The 19,456-nt window shown below is 58.8% G+C and overlaps 5 protein-coding genes across 5 annotated transcripts; 3 read left to right on the top strand and 2 right to left on the bottom strand.

Annotated features, from left to right (window-relative positions):
• Window positions 1–4,345: 4,345 nt before the first annotated feature.
• Window positions 4,346–5,644, top strand: BXZ73DRAFT_55456 (uncharacterized protein; the record flags this gene model as incomplete). The annotated part of the gene is made up of 1 exon (XM_048021350.1): window positions 4,346–5,644. The coding sequence occupies one exon, from the start codon at window positions 4,346–4,348 to the stop codon at window positions 5,642–5,644; it is 1,299 nt and encodes a 432-aa protein (XP_047872274.1).
• Window positions 5,645–6,386: 742 nt separating this feature from the next.
• On the bottom strand, window positions 6,387–7,307 carry BXZ73DRAFT_55454 (uncharacterized protein; the record flags this gene model as incomplete). The annotated part of the gene is made up of 4 exons (XM_048021349.1): window positions 6,387–6,678; window positions 6,736–7,013; window positions 7,078–7,095; window positions 7,155–7,307. 4 exons carry the CDS (start codon window positions 7,305–7,307, stop codon window positions 6,387–6,389), a joined length of 741 nt encoding a protein of 246 aa, XP_047872273.1.
• A 2,741-nt stretch (window positions 7,308–10,048) lies between these two features.
• On the bottom strand, window positions 10,049–11,649 carry BXZ73DRAFT_92950 (Clavaminate synthase-like protein; the record flags this gene model as incomplete). Its single annotated transcript, XM_048026537.1, has 9 exons — window positions 10,049–10,161; window positions 10,245–10,357; window positions 10,419–10,481; window positions 10,539–10,903; window positions 10,955–11,031; window positions 11,091–11,143; window positions 11,194–11,236; window positions 11,297–11,525; window positions 11,590–11,649. The coding sequence occupies 9 exons, from the start codon at window positions 11,647–11,649 to the stop codon at window positions 10,049–10,051; spliced, it is 1,116 nt and encodes a 371-aa protein (XP_047872272.1).
• A 919-nt stretch (window positions 11,650–12,568) lies between these two features.
• On the top strand, window positions 12,569–15,322 carry BXZ73DRAFT_106917 (MFS general substrate transporter; the record flags this gene model as incomplete). The annotated part of the gene is made up of 23 exons (XM_048016770.1): window positions 12,569–12,627; window positions 12,681–12,798; window positions 12,853–12,881; window positions 12,936–12,944; window positions 12,997–13,068; window positions 13,124–13,157; window positions 13,218–13,311; window positions 13,368–13,462; window positions 13,520–13,564; window positions 13,623–13,671; window positions 13,724–13,789; window positions 13,846–14,055; window positions 14,109–14,119; window positions 14,175–14,215; window positions 14,272–14,369; window positions 14,423–14,487; window positions 14,539–14,600; window positions 14,654–14,675; window positions 14,732–14,804; window positions 14,863–14,926; window positions 14,982–15,011; window positions 15,067–15,113; window positions 15,168–15,322. The coding sequence occupies 23 exons, from the start codon at window positions 12,569–12,571 to the stop codon at window positions 15,320–15,322; spliced, it is 1,548 nt and encodes a 515-aa protein (XP_047872271.1).
• Window positions 15,323–16,152: 830 nt separating this feature from the next.
• On the top strand, window positions 16,153–17,071 carry BXZ73DRAFT_81903 (major facilitator superfamily domain-containing protein; the record flags this gene model as incomplete). The annotated part of the gene is made up of 7 exons (XM_048023599.1): window positions 16,153–16,211; window positions 16,267–16,384; window positions 16,434–16,462; window positions 16,574–16,645; window positions 16,698–16,731; window positions 16,786–16,879; window positions 16,938–17,071. The coding sequence occupies 7 exons, from the start codon at window positions 16,153–16,155 to the stop codon at window positions 17,069–17,071; spliced, it is 540 nt and encodes a 179-aa protein (XP_047872270.1).
• Between the last annotated feature and the right edge of the window lie 2,385 nt (window positions 17,072–19,456).

Genomic DNA, 19,456 nt, shown 5'->3' with positions numbered 1-19,456 from the left:
GCTCGCTATCACCTGTCTGCGCGTCCTCCACATCAGGAAAAACCCAAATCCATAATGAGACGTTACTGAGCCTTGTGAGGGCTAATGAGCCGGATTATGATGTTACTCAGAAGTATTCTTTTTCGCTTACCCCTCTGCTAATAAGAGACCATTATACAGAGAATGAAGAATTAGTCGGGAGAGCGGACCCTCACCAGACGTATTTAGTATCACTCATGTTTGTAGATCGCTGCTTCACGCACCAAGGAGTAGCGCTCATCACACATACAATGTGGCATCATCGAAGCGTTGATTCAGGATAGGATATAGACCACACAGCGACATAGATGTACATTAATACCGAGGGTCATGAAGGGCGCGATAATTAAGTACTGGGCCTCCTTCGTGAGGTATGCCCAGGTGGGCGCACACGCGAATACGGTGTGCACGCCGATCGCGCCGTGGGCCACAGATGAGCAGTAGCGCCCGCCGCCGTCCCCACCAACGTGCAGACGCACAGACAGCCTTCCCGAACTCTTCGCGCACCGTCCATCCGCTGGTCCTTTCGCGCACAGCCTGGGCGTTCTCCCGCACCTTGCCTTTCTTCGCGCACTCTTCAGCCCGCCGCCGCCGCACTACTCACGCCCCGGCCTCTGCCATCCGCGTCTGCGTCCGAGTCTATGTCCGGTCCCGCCCGAGATAGAGGGACGGGAGGCTGGTGAACCGCCACAATCGAAGATGGGTTGACCTCGGGTGGAGGGGTAGGTGTCGCAAGGAGCGTGACCAGTTGTTGGACCCCCGGGGCGGGCGAGAGAGAGAGGGCGACAACATGCAATCATGGGAGTAAGGCACTCACCACCTAGACGTCAAAATTGTGGGCTCTGGAAGGGGGCTGCAGGCAACCATGGGGCTCCCGACGGCGGGGTCGATTTGCATAGGGATTGCCTTGTTTATGTCCCTCGGGCCGTACGAGTCGAGGGAGGGCTGGTCAAGTAGTCATCGTCGTAGTAATAGTCGACGGTACGCAACCCAGACGGGACCGCAGGGGCGAAGGAAGATGTGTGGCCGGCGAAGCGACCAGGTGGAGGTCTGAGAACTGGACGAGAACAACGACGCCGCCAGGGGTTGAGGAGTTTGACAGAGGAGGAGCTCGAATGTGATGGTGGTGGTGGTGGTGGTGGTGGTGGTGGTGGTGGTGGTGGAGGCAGCTTGGAGACACCTAGGCACGGCGCGGGGACGCGTGTCGCCAAGTCGTTGTGCTCGGGCGCTATGTAGCGTGCCGACTGCGTTGCCCGTGGTTGCGTCCTTCGTCTCCTTCACCTCCTTGGTCTCGTCCCCTCACGCCTCCCCACGGCTGCCGTATCTAGTCCCTCTGCTGCTCGACATCCCTCGTTCAAGAAGCGGCCATCCGGCCCTCTGGAGGCTCGGGCTCGCACCAAGTGGACGTGAGTTCCCGTGCCTCTTCCTTGCACCTTGTCTGCATTCTTAATCTCCCAACTTCCCGACAAGCAGGACCTGTACTACAGCCATGAAGAGACCACGAAGCTCTGCGCGCGGTTTTTCACGCGTTTCTTTGTTCCATGTTCCTTCCTGAGCACGCGGATGTGCTGCCGTTCAGCGCACGCTCCTCGCCCGGCTCGCACCATCGTTGATGGTCCACCTCCCCCGCGTTGAGCACGCCCCATCAGCGCCGTTCGGCGACGAGGTCCCTTGAGGTTCTCTACTACTGGTGCAGGGCGCGAAGATCGGGCACGATGTAGTCATTGACTCACTCGCGGGCGCGCCTGGGTGAGTGCCACCTTTGGACGCTCCACGACGGCTGCTGAATTGTCGATGCGCTCTTTGCACGGTCTCTGTGGCGAGTGCGACGGCTGCTTCCGTCTCAATACGATTGTCTTCGGCCGTGGCGCTACGGTCAAAGCACGCGTCCTCGCACGACGGACCGCTACGCACAGTGACAGTACAACCGCGCGGCACTCCTGCAGCCGAAATAGCTCAAAGCGTTCGTTGAGGGTCCGCTCATCTTCCCTGTCAAGTTCGCCGCGCACCTGCCCTGGTTCATCGTCCTCTTTGTCCTCCTCTCCCAGCGCGCGCTGAAGGGATTCCTTAACACGCTTGGGAGTGTTATCATCTGGTTTTCCCCCTATGTCCACGTCGTTTCCAACTACGGCCACGCGCGCACGCCGCACACGCACTCCGCGAGCAACGCCACAATCGCTGCTCCTGACTCGCCGAGCTATGCGCCGATCCCACACCGGCACGTCTGATCGTTGGGCTGCAACGTCTCCGCCTCGTTACCCACCACGCCCAGTCCGCCATCACGTTCGTCGCACAAGGCAGGCAGCCTGTACGCGGAGAGAGGTGACAGGGATATCGAGATTGCGTAGTACATATTCATTACAAACCCGTGTCATAGGTATCGCAGTACTTAGATCATGAAGCAATGACAGCTTTGTGTGGTGCTAATATGTGAGCAGTGGGGGAAGTCGTACACTGTCGCTGCTACTTGTCGAGATCCAGTCGAATGTATCATCATTGGCTAACTGCATGTACAGATATCCCTCAAACATGTTGAATTATACCTCATCCACACCATAAGCGACCAGAAGAAAGATGATAGTGTCTGTAAACTGCGGTGAGTTGGAACAGCGTCAGTATTTTGGAGTATATCGGCTTACAAATATTTTACCTCTCAATAGGGATTTGGGTTTTTCCTGATGCACATGGACGGCATTCTCCATGGCCACCCTGGGCTTTCGCTTGCGCTCGCTGGACTCACGACTCTCATCGAGATCCGTTTCGGGAACGTCGACGTCCTCGGCTCCGAGATGCTACGCCGCTTCAAGTCTAGAGTCAAATTCGTCGAGGTCAAGTGGCCAGAGGGTCCCTCCCTGTTGACGCGCCAACAAAGCATGAGGATCCCAATGCTCGTTCTCGAGAACTTCCAGTCATCTCTCGTCAGCTTGATAGCGGCTGTCGTCAACCTCCAGCGCTTCCGGGGGGACGGCGCGTTCCAGCAAGTATATCCACTCCTCAATTACATCCATCTCCGTGAGGCCATGATCCTGGGGGTCCACACCCGCAACCTGGTTCATACCTTTCCCAGCCTACAAAGCCTCATCATAGACCAGTACTCGGACGACACGACGACCAAGACACCATCGACGCGCAGCACGAACGAAACGTCGCCGACCAGCTCGCGCACGGCTCGTGGCCGTCCCTCAAGCTCGCCTCGGGTCGGCTCGTAGACCTCTACATGCTCAGCCCGACGTGCCCGATCCGCATGGTCCACATCAGGGGCCCGTTCATGCAGACGCGCGCGCTCCGCCGCGTCCTCAAGCGCACGAGCACCGTCCACCTCTCGCTCGAGCAGTTCGAGGGCGCGCTCTTCACACCCGCCCTCATAGACATGCTTCAAAAGCCGTGCGCGGCGCAGATTCAGTGCTTCGAGGTCGTCTTCCGCATCGGCCGCTCCGTCCCCGCCGAGCTCGTCGATCCGCCCGCGCTGCTCGTGAGTCCCTCGCCTCCTCGCCCCCTTGCCGATCCCATCCAGCGCTGACGATGATCTCGGGCGCGCAGGACAGCTGGGTCGCCGCGGTCCGCGGTATCCCGCGCCTGCGCGTGCTCTGCATCGGCGTATTCTGCCAGCTGCGCTCATTCCGAGACATGAGGGAGCCGACTGCGGCGGAACGCTTCTTCGCCGCGCTCGACCTCGACGTGCTCGCGCGCCGGCTCGCGGACGCAGTCCCGACCCTGGAGACTGTCGAGCTCGCTGTGAAGGGCGTGCGGGGGCGGAGCGCGCCGGCGACCGCGCGCCGTGGGCCGGAGAACAAGGAGTTCCGGACGCGCGTGGTGGAGGTGGTGAATACGTTCGAGGAGATGACCGCCCGGTTGCGCTCGGAGGTATGTGGATGTCCTGTACCCTCCCAGGGCAATTAGAACGAAAGGACCCGTTGTTTTGGGGTCTCGCGTTGCCGCACGCTGCCTAAATAGCATCTCCTACTTGTCCCACTCTCCGCATACAATCCTGAAAAGCGCCTATCTGAACGCTCCTCTGGTATCTACCCTGTCCGATTTTTCGCCAGACCCAGCGGCCATGCCTACGGATGCGCTTCCCTCTCTGTAACAGCCTCCAGCTTAGATCCGTCTCCGGGGAGGGTTTCGAGACGCAGTACCAGTTATGCGAACCTTCGTCTCGACTCTCTAAGAGACTCTCTATGAAAGATGTCCATATTCTAGCCACGTGATGCATTACGTAGCGCCGCGTCTAAAACGTACCTCACTCCGTCCACGATGACCTCTCTGACGCATCCACTATCTATCGTGTGTCTCCAACCCACCAACCACTTGTTTTCCCAAATTCGTCATGGAAAGTCGTCCACCAGATACTCAAGTCGCGGCACCACCATTTGACCAACCTTCCGCGGACATCATCGTCCGCAGCACCGACCGCGTCGACTTCCTCGTTCATCGAACCATCCTCGCGCAGGCATCTCCCGTCTTCGCGGACATGTTCACCCTCCCCCAACAGCCTCGAGGAAGCGCGGACACAGAACCCCCGGTCGTCGAGGTTTCCGAGGACAAGGAGACCCTGCGTCATCTCCTCCTGTTCTGTTACCCAGTAAAGAAGCCCGCGTTGACGTCGTTCGAGGACATCGTTCCGGTGCTTTCTGCGGCCGTCAAGTACGACATGGGGTGGCTGGTCGACCTTCTTTCCGCGTATCTCAAGCCCATGATGTCGGCTCGCCCTCTGCGGGTGTGGGCCATCGCGTGCGGCGCCCGTCTCGAGGAGCTCGCGCAAGAGGCCGCGGAGCAGATCAAGGCGAACAGGACGGTGTCCAAGAGGTTCATGCAGACGATGTGCAGATTAGTGAAGGAGGAAGGACTGGACGTTCTCAACAACATCAGTGGTGGGGAGTACTTCCGCCTGTTCGAGCATTGGCGCTGTCGTGGTTCCTTCACGCTCTACCCCGCCGTCCCCCCTGCCCCGTCATCCACATACCCGTTTCCGGTGGATAATTGCGTGGAATTTGTTCCCGCAGATCCTCCCCCTGACATTCTCCTACGGTGCACGGACAACAAGGTTGTCAAAGCACATCGGCTCATCCTGCTGCTCCACATGGCGAAGGTCACGCTCACAGGGCCGCCGTGCGAGGACCCCGACTCTCTCCCTCTCTCATCTATCGACATGTCGTCCACGCAGCTGGTTCCGCTGCTCCGAGTGTGTTACCGGGGCGAATTGGCACTGCCCTCCGGGCCCGAGGCCATTGCCGGCATGCTGTCAGACTGTCGGAGGCTCCAGATGGACGGCATGCTACCTATGTTGGCACGTAGATGGAAGGAGACGGTAGAGGCGGCACCCTTTGAGGCCTACTTTGCGGCGGCAGACCGCTTCGACCCCTGCGACGCTGCCGCGGCCGCGAGGGAGACGATCAAGCACAAGCTCGACGGAGTGTACACCCCGAACATGGAGAACGCGTCCGCGGCCGCATGCCATCACTTGCTTGAGTTCTACCGCGACACCTATGAGCTCGCGCTCTACCGCGACGAGGTTTCCAGGAAGAAACTGGAGGACGATGTCAGGCGCATTACGGATAAGTTGACCCTCAAACAGGTTTGGCGGCGCCCGCTTGATGAGGTGAGCGGGTACTTTGGGGCTGCGTGACAAGTATGTGGGGTGTTCACATGCGATTTTCAGATCTCGATCACTGCAGCGTGAGCTGTCTTAGTGGGTGGACGTTTCAATCATCAGCAGGGGCGTGGGGCACCTTTGGAAATGAAATGGGACTTGTGTGTTGTCGAGACATTCGCGGAAACGAGGGAACATATTCCTTTATGGCGTCATGATCGTTGTGGCAAGGACCTGGCACACTGGCTGTGTTTGGATTATCCAAAATGTCATTAATCCATCAGAATACATGCAGAGGCGGTATGAGTCGTGGTGGTACAGGGTGAGAGATGTCGATGCTGAGGTTATAACTTAGCGTGCGGGGACGAACGGGGGACATGTACACAGCGCGAGGGGACCGGGGTACGAACGAAGACCGAAATGAACCGGGGCAGCTGGCGCGCGGAAGGGACGAGGACTCGATAGCGGGGATAGCGAAGGGAAGCGGGGAGAAGTCGGGGATCCGAGGGGCGGGGAGGGAAGGAGGCGTCCGGCCGGGCACCAAGGAGTCGCTCGGGCACACAGTGCCAGACAGAAGAAGAAGCGGGGGGTGTGGGGGCGAGGGCGGGGTCGTGGGCGGGGATAGGGAGAAGCGCAGCGGACGCTCGACGCACGCTGCCGGCGAGAAGAGAAGAGGCAGAAGGCGGGCGGCGCAGATCGCTCAGCCGTAGACGATGCTGCGAGATCGGCGGCGTCAGCTGCTTCGATCGCGGGAGGGACGGAGTGATGGAGAGCGTGCTCACCCGCGGGAGGTCGTCGATATCGGCTTGAAGTCGGTGCGGGCCGAGTCGGCGAAGTGACGGAGGGTCTCCGCCCAGTCGTCGCGCAGGTCCCAGGTGATGCGCGCGGGCGAGTCGACCTCGACGGGCATCACCTGGCTGATCTCGCCGCACTGGATGAGGACGACGGCGCAGCCGATGCCGCCGCTCTTCCGGCAGCGGTCTTCGCGGCGGCGGATGTCGTCGCCGACGAGCGGGTCGTTGTCGGTCACGTACGTGCGGGGCACGATGTGCGTCGACTTGACCGTGAACCTGTGGAATAAGATGACGTCAGAACGGTAAGCGAGATAACGATGTGTGCAGACGCACCTCCGGAGCGAGGAGGAGGCGGAGGGGTGGTAGCTGAGCTCAATGAGGAGCGCGTTTTGGCGGACGTTGGAGGGCACACGCTTCAGCTGGAGGGCCTGGAAGCCCGCCCAGCCGAGGAGAATGGAGTGCGCGGAGACGAACTTGCGCAGGCTGTTGACGAGGCCCTCGTCGGCGGCGTGCATTCCCGGGCTAGGTTGCTTCGCGGAGGAGAGTTGGGATGCGGTGTGCTGGCAGATCGCCTTGTGCGATGGCCAATGCATCTTCTGGCAGTCAGGAGACTGCAGAGAGGCGGTGTAAGAGAAGAATGCAATGCAGCGTAGAATGGAATGGAGGGGCACGCACGCAGTACTGGGTAGTCATCTGTGCGAGGCACGGCGTGTTTCAGCTGGAGCCCGGATAGGAGAGACCGGAGGACTCACGCATCCACCGCAGGTCCTGAAGCGGGCGACTTGAGGCTGCTCTGCGGCACCGCACTGGTCGCAGACGCGATAGGCGCGTTGCTTGGCAGATGCATGAGAGGGGGCCGTGAAGTAGTTGGCAGCGGCGGGCTGGGAGTAGACTCGGGTGGCCATTTGGAAGCGTGGTAGGGAGATCTGGAGATGGGGAGAGTGCGAATGCGATCGAGGGTGAGCCGTGATGACTCGAGGCCCTTGCGGGCCATCGTTTTATAGCGGGAGGCATGGCGGACGAGCAGCGTGCACGGCGGGGAGAGCAGATCTGAGCAAAGTCTCGGGCGCCTCCGCCAATTGTGCTGCCCCGGCCGAGGCGCGCGCGGCCAGATCGGGGCCGGCGCCTGCCGGATCGGGGGGCGTGCTTTTTGTCTGGGCGTGCGCGCGCCCTCACGCGTCCGGCCTCGCACCGTCGCCCGCACGGGGCTATTGTCTTGTCTGCTCTTCGCGAACCCTGCGCGCCCGCCTCCGCCCGCTCGTCTCCGCGAGCACACAAAAGACGGCAGCCGCCCGGTTTTTGTCTCCCCCGCCGGCTGGCAACGCACACCTTCGAGAACGCGCGCGACGCTCTTAATTATCGACGTCGACCCCCGCACTCCCAGCACCCGTGCACGAAAGCCCGAGCTTGGTGCCTCTGACCACGTAGATCCGGCATCGGGGAAGGAGATGCTGACCACCGCCCAATCTTCGCCCACGGCTCCATTGCGTCCCAGCAGCGCCGAGTCCTTTCCACCCGGGCCTTCGTTCCTTGCAGAAACCTAAGCCGCCGCGTCGCATCTCCACGTTCCGCACACGCCTCCTGGAGCGCACCCAGGCCCGCGGAACTCTCGCTGGCTTCCTAAAGCCGGCCTGGATCCACTTGCGCATCAGCTCAGACAAGACCGTGCATCATCACCTTCTGTGTTCAGTGTTGTGCGGCTCGCGCCGCGCGATCTGGTTCTCGAGCTTGGACCCGCGAAAAAGAAGCACGCGGTGGGGGCAAACAAGACGCGAGCCGCGCGCGGCTGATGGGCCGGATCTACAGCCGGCGGGTAACAAGTTGTGGATGCTGATGGCTGCAGCGCCACCTACTCACCCTCCAGGTACCGCTCGGTGACTGCGACAGCTTCGCGCAGGATGTGTGGCCCACGCGTGCGCTCGTGCGGGCTTCCCTTGTTCTCATCTCTGAGGCGATGGCCAGCTCGGTGGGCGAGAAGATTTGCCCGGCTGTGCGCGTTCAGCGTGGTGGCCCGGTAAGGAGCGCGAAGTGCCACCCGCGCCGGGACGGTGATCGAGGACCCAGGAGCTACCGTTTAGGCGCCGCGCGGCCTGTGCCACTCCGGACCACGAGGGGGCGATGGACCGTGCGCGGAGGCCCAGCCTCGCGAATCGTCCGCCGGTCTACGCTCGTTTGCTGATGCGCTCTTCCACCCGGCAGAGCCGTCTTGTCTGTGAAGACACCAAAGGCGCGGAAAGCGCGCCGCACCGGCCGCAGGGCTGCACTCATTGTGCCACCGAGGTACGCACAGGGCAGAGACGCGTTCACATCCATCGCGCGCACGCCAACCGATCGCGAGGCTGCACCCATCCGTCTTCTGGCCCAGCCACGTACGGTTCTGACGGACGTGCACCGTGCCACTCGAGGTTTGCGTCCGAACCCAAGCCCCTGTGCACTTCGACAGATGGGCCCCGCCACCCCCGCCGCATCTTTCGAAGCGAGCCCCCGCCTTCGGGAACCAGATGGCCCAAACCGCCGCGCGCAGCCCCCCAGTGAACCATCGCGCGCGGCGATACCGGTGCGTGTCGCGCGCGCGACACGACGGTCGATGCTCGCTCGCCCAGCCGGGCAGCGTTCGCCTTATCGGCGACGCCTGGCGGGCCGCGGGCCTCGAGGACGTCTTGTGATGGCCACGCCCCCCGAACGTAAGTTTAGACGGGGGCGCGCGGGGCGGCACGGCGGTCGCGGGCCTCCTAGCATTAGGGTTGCTCGTGGGCAGTCCGCGGGCCGCGGACGCGAGGTGCGGTGTGTGGGGCACACTGTGGCTCGCTGTAGAACCGCATGTCAGGGCGATTTGGGGCGCGAGCGGAGACGCACCCTGAGTTACGTTCGTGCGTCTTCGCCAACAATTGAAAGGAGTTATGGCGAGTCATCCCTGCGGAGCTAGTTAGACAAGCTCCGTCCTATTGCCTTCGGGCGAGCTGATCGTCCGACCCGACGGCGACGGCGAGGAGCGGAGTCACCAACACGAAACACCGGCCGCTCCCGCCGCCAGCCGCGAAGGCGAGCTCGAATCCGGAAGCCGCAAAGGTAACAGGGAAGTGCGGACCGCGCGTCGGCCGTTTCACCTCCTCATGACCCGAGAGTTGATCGAGGGGGCGGGAGACGGTCGCGGGATGGACAACGTGTTGTTGGCGCAGCCGTCCATGCTGCATCCGTGCGCCCATTCGGCGCAACGGATTCGAGGGCGCGTTCTGCGGAGTACGCGTCCGGGCGTCCGGAGTGCGCAGTCGTTCGTGTGGGCGCCGGTGAGAAGGGCGCTGCAACGAGGCCCTGCGTTCTGTGGTGCGCGAGGACACACACATTCACGAAGGTGATGAGTGTCAGGGAGCGCGCAAGATGCGGAAAGTTTGTGGCTCACGTCCGTAAGCGTCGCCCGCAGATCTCCCAGGGACCCTGCAACTCGGGCTTCTCCATCGACGGACCCGCTACCCCGGCGATTCGAGAGCAGGCCGCACACACACACTGAGGCGCGATGGGCTCCCGCGCCGCCCCGCGATCAAGCCGAGCGGTGGGTGGATCCAATAGAAGTACACTTCGTATACAAAACAGACTCGCAACTTACAAAGCCCCTATGCGTTTACTTTTGCGCCGCATCAGACGGCGCTCAGGCGTACACCTTCTCCGAGAAGCCGGGAAGGATCTGGGCGGTCTCGTACTTCGGGTCGCCGCGAACCTTGTTGTTCGTGCGCTGCCACTTCTGCTTCGCGAACGTCCACTCTGTGGGCGGTGCATCAGGACATGGACACAGAACAGATGGTCGGGAGACAGCGAAGGGCGCGGAGAAGAGGGACCCGACTGACCTTCCATGGTGGGCACGGGGTTGCCGGACTCCTCGAACTGGTTCTTGACGAAGCCTTCACGCTGGAGGACAGGCGAGTCCTTGATCGTCTCGAGCTTGACGTCGTTGTTAGGGCTGCAGGACACAGACAGTAAGCTCGCTGACGAGGATCGCAGTCGGGACGGACGCGACCTACCGAGAGAAGTAGAGGACACCGAGACGGTCGACGTGCTCCTGGTCCTTCGGCGGCGCCACGACGCTTCCCTCATCGCATCAGACTGGATCAATGATAGATGCTGGGACGGCGTCGACGTACCGGTGCACGGTGCTCCTCACGTACCCGCCCGTGAGGAACGAGAGCGCGTCGCACGCGTTCACCGTCAGCGTCCCGTCCTGCGGCTTCACCCACTTCCACTCGTTCGTCTGGAGGTGGCGGATCTGGAGGGCGGCGACCGGCTGACGGAAGAGCAGCGTCCAGGATCCGAGGTCGGTGTGGCCCTGGCCCCAGATGCGGCCGAGCTTGGCGTTCTCCTCTGGCGTGTACTTGCTGTACTTCATGTACCGGAAGTGGTCCTCGCTCTTGCGCGAGTAGTCGTGGATCTTGAGGAAGTAGTCCTCGGGGAGCTCGAGGGCGATCGCGAGCAGGACGTGCAGCGGGTCCAGCACCTCCGTGTGAAGAGACTGGTCGAGGCATGAGACACGGACTTCTCGGATGATCAGCGGAACGCGTACCTTTGCGAACTCCTCGATCTCAGCGAGATGGTCCTGGATGACTGCCGGGTGGTTGTGGGTGAAGAAACCGTCGAATTCTGCGAGAGAAAAGGCATGAGCCCCACAGCGCATGCGCAGGCCCAGTAACGATGCTTACTAGGAAGGTTGTAGATCTCGATGCGGTCCCTGAGTCCAGACTCGGTGTCGAGACTGTAGCGAGATGAGAGGGTTGGAGAGCAGCGCCGAGCGAAAGAACTCACATGCGACGGCCCGCTGGAGTGTAACCGTTGAAGGCACCGTTGTCTGACACACAGATAGGACATGAAATGAGCGACGCACCCACCACGCGACCATAGCACTCACCAAGATCCGGAACGTATTTCAACTTTTCTTCCAGCGGCAGCTCATAGAACTGTTTGCCCATAGAGAACTGGCGGTTGACACGCTCTTGCGAGATGTTGAAGTTCTTGACGTAGAAGAAGCCATGAACGCGGACGGCCTCGACAAGTGTCTTCGCGAGCTGCTTCTTGCCTTCAGGCGTACCGTAGAGGCTGAAGTCGAGAGTGATAAGATCGGCCCAGTCGATGTTCTCCTGTCAGATTGAGTTACCGCCGATCAGCGCTCTGATGACGGGCGAACCAGAAGGAATGGCTTGCCTTCGTCTCTGGGACGTAGTTGAACTGGCCGAGTTCGGGCAAGGGGACGGCGACGGGCATGTTGGCGGAGAGCGTTGGAGACGGGTGAGAGCAGAACTAGTACGACGAACAGGGTGTACTCCCCACGGCTTTTAGAAAGCTTCAAGAAGAATATTTCAGCCGGGATAAGGGAGCTGAATAACACAGAGGTCGCACGCGAGAGTGAGAACGTATCACCTCATAGAAGCGGTTCATGACGTTGAGGAGACCATTGCGGTGCAGAAGGAGTCCGATGACCAGCGAGTCCTGATATGATCAATTCTTCTGGCTTATTCCGGTATATAAACACTGTTGCGTCGCGTCATTCGTCTCCTATGCTGCGAATCTGGCTGCTGACCAGTCGTTGAGACCGGAAACATCGCTGGAAGAGTGGCTCAGACGACTCTCTGTGCCTTGGAGATAAAGTGATAGACAACCTGCGTGCGCGCACGTCATACAGCGTCGAGGGGAGGCACAATGGTGCAAGATGGAAACATACTTACGGAGAAGGATCAAAGCCCGTTGTCCGCAGCAATGTTGGAAAATATTCGGCGCCTATTCCACGTGGCCGCATTGAGCAAGTCTTTCTCCGGCGCTTACCCCACAACAGACGTTCGCACCACCACCATTCTACACGCCGACCTTCGACGCGCTTCCATGTACACGGGGTTAATATGGTACCTCCGCCACAGCCCGTCGTGCAAAAGTACTCCCGGTGAGCATTCGGCCGGTCTTCCATATGGTGTCATCTTGCGTGCTTAAATCTGCGCACTAACGCCAAGTATAATGGCGAGCTTCCTGGAGGGTGCTTCGCAATGCCTCCCTCTTACAAGCACGCCGCCCAAGCGCGGGCAGCTAGCGTATCCTGCGCAGTACTTAGCTGGCGCCCCAGTGTGCAAGCGGTCTTCGTGCGCTCTCCCCGCACGAGATCCCGCATCGCCGTTCTCGATCACCTCTGGACATGTCTGAACAGTCCCCTGTGAAGAAGAAGACGCCGCGCTCGTGGAAGAGCCTGCTGTGGTGAGTGATATCCCGTCTCTCAGCGCGCGCGACTGAATCTCAGTCGCTTTTAGGGACACTTGGGACAAGCCTGAGGAGGAGAGGAAGTTCCTGTTCCGACTCGACGCGTGTCTCCTCACGTACGCGGCGCTGTCCTACTTCAGCAAGTACCTGGACCAGAACAACATCACGGTGCGTTGTCCATTCACCTACTAGGACTTACCCCGAGATTTGACCTCTTCGCAGAACGCTTATGTCTCCGGGATGAAAGAAGAGTAAGCCTCGCCAACGTCGTTTCTGTGCCATTGCTAATAGCTAGTATCCTGTAGTCTTGGGCTGTAAGTTATTCCATGTTACATATATATACGGACTCACCCGAGCCGATCATAGTCACGGCAACCAGCTGAACTACATTACGACCGCGTGGACGTGCGGCTACGTCATCGGGCAAATTCCTTCGAAGTGAGTTGTCGAGCTCTTGTGTGTTTTATGCGACGTTTGTTAAGCCCATTCACAGCATGCTCATTACGCGCATACGTCCTTCGATCTGGGTTCGATCCATGCCTTTGGCTGGGGGCACCGCACATACTGACGTCACCCCTCCCACATAGATACCCGCGATGGAGGTTATCTGGAGTGTCCTTACAATGATATTGGCGACATCGAAGAACTTCGAGACTCTCGTCGTGATACGGTTCTTTGTCGGTATGTGATGTTCGCTTGTTTCTGCACATCTGATATGCGCTCACGCGCCACGAAAGGTCTTGCCGAGTCGACATTCTATCCCGCCATCCAGTACGTCATCGGCAGCTGGTACAAGGGAGAAGAACTCGGCAAACGTGCTTGTATTTTTCATGTGCGTATTATGCGATGTCTTCTCGCTACGGATGGTTCGCCGATATCATATCTTTAGACAGCAAGTGCTCTTGGTCCGATGTTCAGCGGGTTCCTTCAGACGGTGAGGGATATTCATGACTTCATCGTCTAAACCTGTACCAATTGTATCCGCCATGCAGGGAGCATACAACGGTTTGAACGGAACGTATGGCCTAGCGGGTTGGAAATGTGAGTATTTCGTCGCTGCGTACGCGTTACCAGCTAACATCGCTCGTTACAGGGCTGTTCATAATAGACGGTATCATCACGATCCCGATCGCGCTTCTCGGTTTCTATATCATGCCGGGTATGTCTTCTGCACGATATCAAACGCTTGTCCAACAGCTCACTCACCGCGTACAGATCTTCCGACGACCACGAAGCCGTCTGCTATCTTGTCTCAAGCCCATCTTGATATCGCGAAGGCTCGGATGGAGAAGGTTGGGAGGAAGCCACCAGCACCTTTCACCCGCGAGAAGGCAAGTCTTAAGGGAAGGCATGCGAAGACTCTTCTCATCGTTCTTCAGACCAGGGGCTTTTTCGCCACTTGGCACATCTATACCTTGGTGCCGCGTAAGTCTATTGTCACTTTTCTCTTGAACATATCTGAATGGGTTGGTTTTCAGTATACGTATTGGTAACGCGCACATGTCGCGTCTGCTTTGGTGAGACTGAAGTCTTGATCTACGCAGTTCAATAATGGGAATGGTGCCAGCACCGAGATGATCTTCTGGTATGTACTACTTTTGAGGTTCTAGTGTCGATGTCCGGACTCACGATGCGCACCAGGTTGAAGAGTTTCAACACTCGCGCCGGCAAGGAGGTTTACAGCGTGGGTCAGATCAACACTTATCCCCTACCTATATATGCCGTGCAAGTTGTTACAAGTAAGAACCTCCGTTCCCTCTGTATTTATCCAACTTGGCTCACGGCGTTCCAGCGCTCTGCTACGCTTGGTGGTCCGATATCGTCGGCGCTCGATGGCCTCCCATGCTCTTCGCCGGGGTGCGTGCTTATGGATCCCTGTGCCGTCTATGATCTGACTGTGCTCAACAGACGTGGAATATGATAACTTGCATCGTGCTCGCTGCGACGCCTCTTTACACCCACACAGCTAGGTGCACATCTTCATCTTGCTCTTTCCTTCATCGGGATTGACCTACGTTCCCAGACGATGGGTACTCTATTACTTCGTCAGTGATTCTTGATCGTCATCTCCCCTGCCTACCTAACATGCGGATCGTTGTAGACGAGCTGCATGGGTGGCTTATCAGGCCTGATCCTCGCATGGGCGAACGAATTGACAGGCAGCGACAACGAGAGTACGCGCACCGTCGCGTTATCCCCATTGTGACGCTCATCATCCATGTCCTGTGGCAGAACGGTCGTTTGTCGTCAGCAACTGCAACATGTGGGCGTACGTGATGCAAGCCTGGCTACCGATGTGAGCGTTCAAGCCGTCTACTGATCTGATATCTCACTAATATTCCGCGCCTCAGCCTCATATTCCCACAAGTCGAGCAGCCGCGGTTCGTGACCTCGACTTTTCATATGATCCAGCGACTTAGTCTTCACTCGCCTTAGCGTTCTGAAAGGCAACGTCACCACGGCGGTCATCGACTTCTTCATGAGTACGCGTCCGCTTGCTCGATGTGCACCCTCTTCCTAACAGACATATGACGCAGTGGTATTCGCCATGCTCACGCTCTATCTTTCTCGTCGCGACGAGCGCAAGGCAGCCAAGCAGCGCAAGCTCGAGAGCGCACTCGACGCCTCTGTCGCGGAAGCGGACGAGGATCCTGATCGCAAAAGTATCGACCTGAAGGTAATCGCTGCCTGAATTATGACGGATACGCATGTTTGGGTACCCGAGGAATACACGGCTCGTGGGACGTGAGGTTGAAAGGCCGAACGGTCGCATCGACCGGCGGTGGTGGGGCTGACTGCAGTAGTCATATGATCGACCGCGACGACGAATCGGCACACGTTTGAGAGCCATGATGATCAGGCACAAAATTGATAGATGACAAAGTCAAGCAAGAGCGAGCGTTGGTGCAATTCAGTGCAGCCATTGCGTGAACTGGACAGGCACATCGTAATTAGAACTCCGCGAACTCCGCCCCACAGAGCAAGGCGGCGGGCACCGAAACCAAGCGTCGTCTAAGTTGCCTCGGCGCTTGAGAGGCTTGGTCCGAACCAAGCGTCAATGACGCCATTCGTCCACCTAGTGAGGTTGTTCAGTTTCAGCAGCATTGACCGCATCTTCTCTGGAACACCCCTTCAGCCAGCATATATTCTGTCGCGATCCGAGAGCGCAAAAGCCGTCGGGGCACCGCGGCTGTTAAGAGGCATTTGCGAACCATGTGAGCTGTCATCATCCAGAAGTTGGCGGGGTAGCTCCTGATCTGCGGTGAGCACTTTGACTTCGATATGGTGTCATCTGGCGTGATGACAATCTCGGGGCCCTTACAGGTACCGTACGGTTAATGGCGGCCTCCAGCCGTGCATCCGACAGGCCGCCCACCGGTGCCTTCGTCGCCAGAATGACGTTCGGCCGCGAGAAGCGCGCAGGGAGCGCACTTATCTAGCGGTTGAGGGAAAAGCATTACGACCTCCCGTGGCCGACCTCCCCTCTGTGCTTCTTGGTGTCTTCGGGACAGTATGTTCAAAATGTCTCAAAATTCCGCCATCGTTGCTCCGAAGTCGCGATCGTGGAAGAGTCTGGTGTGGTGAGTATCAGAGTCGCCGCACGTAGATCGCGATCGGCTCTGATTGGCGTTTTAGGGATACGTGGGACAAGCCGGAAGAAGAACGGCGATTTTTGTCCAGGCTCGACGCGTGTCTACTCACATACGCAGCGCTCTCGTACTTCAGCAAGTATCTGGATCAACAGAACATCACGGTTAGTTCGTGTTCGATGTCGAATGATTCGGGACCTGACGAAGGGATAGAATGCGTACGTCTCGGGAATGAAAGAGGAGTGCGTTCGTTACGCCGAGATTGTGGCATTCACGTACTAACTCCATCTTCGTAGCCTCAAACTGTATGCATGATCGCTTGAAGATCTCAGGCATAGCTCACCATTAAACAGACACGGCAACGAGCTCAACTATATCACGACCGCGTGGACATGTGGATATGTCCTCGGACAGGTCCCTTCCAAGTGGGTACATACGCGGTCACACCTGCCTCGTGGATCTGAATATCCTCAACAGTATGCTCGTCACGCGCATACGTCCTTCCATCTGGGTGAGTTTGTTCGCGTTCGCTACAGACTCATTGTTTGATCCTCATGTTCATCAGATTCCGGCTATGGAGATCGTCTGGAGCGTCCTCACAATGACGTTGGCGAGCGCGAAAAACTTTGAGACCCTTCTCGTCATTCGATTTTTCGTAGGTGGGTAGATATAAAATTCATCGTTTCGCATAACTATTTACTCTGTATGCATGTCTAGGTCTCGCGGAAGCGACGTTCTACCCGGCTATCCAGTACGTGATTGGTAGCTGGTACAAAGGTGAAGAGCTCGGTAAACGCAGCTGTATCTTCCATCATCAGGAAAAACCCAAATCCATAATGAGACGTTACTGAGCCTTGTGAGGGCTAATGAGCCGGATTATGATGTTACTCAGAAGTATTCTTTTTCGCTTACCCCTCTGCTAATAAGAGACCATTATACAGAGAATGAAGAATTAGTCGGGAGAGCGGACCCTCACCAGACGTATTTAGTATCACTCATGTTTGTAGATCGCTGCTTCACGCACCAAGGAGTAGCGCTCATCACACATACAATGTGGCATCATCGAAGCGTTGATTCAGGATAGGATATAGACCACACAGCGACATAGATGTACATTAATACCGAGGGTCATGAAGGGCGCGATAATCAAGTACTGGGCCTCCTTCGTGAGGTATGCCCAGGTGGGCGCACACGCGAATACGGTGTGCACGCCGATCGCGCCGTGGGCCACAGATGAGCAGTAGCGCCCGCCGCCGTCCCCACCAACGTGCAGACGCACAGACAGCCTTCCCGAACTCTTCGCGCACCGTCCATCCGCTGGTCCTTTCGCGCACAGCCTGGGCGTTCTCCCGCACCTTGCCTTTCTTCGCGCACTCTTCAGCCCGCCGCCGCCGCACTACTCACGCCCCGGCCTCTGCCATCCGCGTCTGCGTCCGAGTCTATGTCCGGTCCCGCCCGAGATAGAGGGACGGGAGGCTGGTGAACCGCCACAATCGAAGATGGGTTGACCTCGGGTGGAGGGGTAGGTGTCGCAAGGAGCGTGACCAGTTGTTGGACCCCCGGGGCGGGCGAGAGAGAGAGGGCGACAACATGCAATCATGGGAGTAAGGCACTCACCACCTAGACGTCAAAATTGTGGGCTCTGGAAGGGGGCTGCAGGCAACCATGGGGCTCCCGACGGCGGGGTCGATTTGCATAGGGATTGCCTTGTTTATGTCCCTCGGGCCGTACGAGTCGAGGGAGGGCTGGTCAAGTAGTCATCGTCGTAGTAATAGTCGACGGTACGCAACCCAGACGGGACCGCAGGGGCGAAGGAAGATGTGTGGCCGGCGAAGCGACCAGGTGGAGGTCTGAGAACTGGACGAGAACAACGACGCCGCCAGGGGTTGAGGAGTTTGACAGAGGAGGAGCTCGAATGTGATGGTGGTGGTGGTGGTGGTGGTGGTGGTGGTGGTGGTGGTGGAGGCAGCTTGGAGACACCTAGGCACGGCGCGGGGACGCGTGTCGCCAAGTCGTTGTGCTCGGGCGCTATGTAGCGTGCCGACTGCGTTGCCCGTGGTTGCGTCCTTCGTCTCCTTCACCTCCTTGGTCTCGTCCCCTCACGCCTCCCCACGGCTGCCGTATCTAGTCCCTCTGCTGCTCGACATCCCTCGTTCAAGAAGCGGCCATCCGGCCCTCTGGAGGCTCGGGCTCGCACCAAGTGGACGTGAGTTCCCGTGCCTCTTCCTTGCACCTTGTCTGCATTCTTAATCTCCCAACTTCCCGACAAGCAGGACCTGTACTACAGCCATGAAGAGACCACGAAGCTCTGCGCGCGGTTTTTCACGCGTTTCTTTGTTCCATGTTCCTTCCTGAGCACGCGGATGTGCTGCCGTTCAGCGCACGCTCCTCGCCCGGCTCGCACCATCGTTGATGGTCCACCTCCCCCGCGTTGAGCACGCCCCATCAGCGCCGTTCGGCGACGAGGTCCCTTGAGGTTCTCTACTACTGGTGCAGGGCGCGAAGATCGGGCACGATGTAGTCATTGACTCACTCGCGGGCGCGCCTGGGTGAGTGCCACCTTTGGACGCTCCACGACGGCTGCTGAATTGTCGATGCGCTCTTTGCACGGTCTCTGTGGCGAGTGCGACGGCTGCTTCCGTCTCAATACGATTGTCTTCGGCCGTGGCGCTACGGTCAAAGCACGCGTCCTCGCACGACGGACCGCTACGCACAGTGACAGTACAACCGCGCGGCACTCCTGCAGCCGAAATAGCTCAAAGCGTTCGTTGAGGGTCCGCTCATCTTCCCTGTCAAGTTCGCCGCGCACCTGCCCTGGTTCATCGTCCTCTTTGTCCTCCTCTCCCAGCGCGCGCTGAAGGGATTCCTTAACACGCTTGGGAGTGTTATCATCTGGTTTTCCCCCTATGTCCACGTCGTTTCCAACTACGGCCACGCGCGCACGCCGCACACGCACTCCGCGAGCAACGCCACAATCGCTGCTCCTGACTCGCCGAGCTATGCGCCGATCCCACACCGGCACGTCTGATCGTTGGGCTGCAACGTCTCCGCCTCGTTACCCACCACGCCCAGTCCGCCATCACGTTCGTCGCACAAGGCAGGCAGCCTGTACGCGGAGAGAGGTGACAGGGATATCGAGATTGCGTAGTACATATTCATTACAAACCCGTGTCATAGGTATCGCAGTACTTAGATCATGAAGCAATGACAGCTTTGTGTGGTGCTAATATGTGAGC

This window comes from Epithele typhae, assembly GCF_022376455.1.
Source record: "Epithele typhae strain CBS 203.58 chromosome Unknown BXZ73scaffold_94, whole genome shotgun sequence".
Lineage (NCBI taxonomy): Eukaryota > Fungi > Basidiomycota > Agaricomycetes > Polyporales > Epitheliaceae > Epithele > Epithele typhae.
Note: the sequence above shows the minus strand (reverse complement) of the source record. Positions and strands in the feature narration are given on the sequence as shown.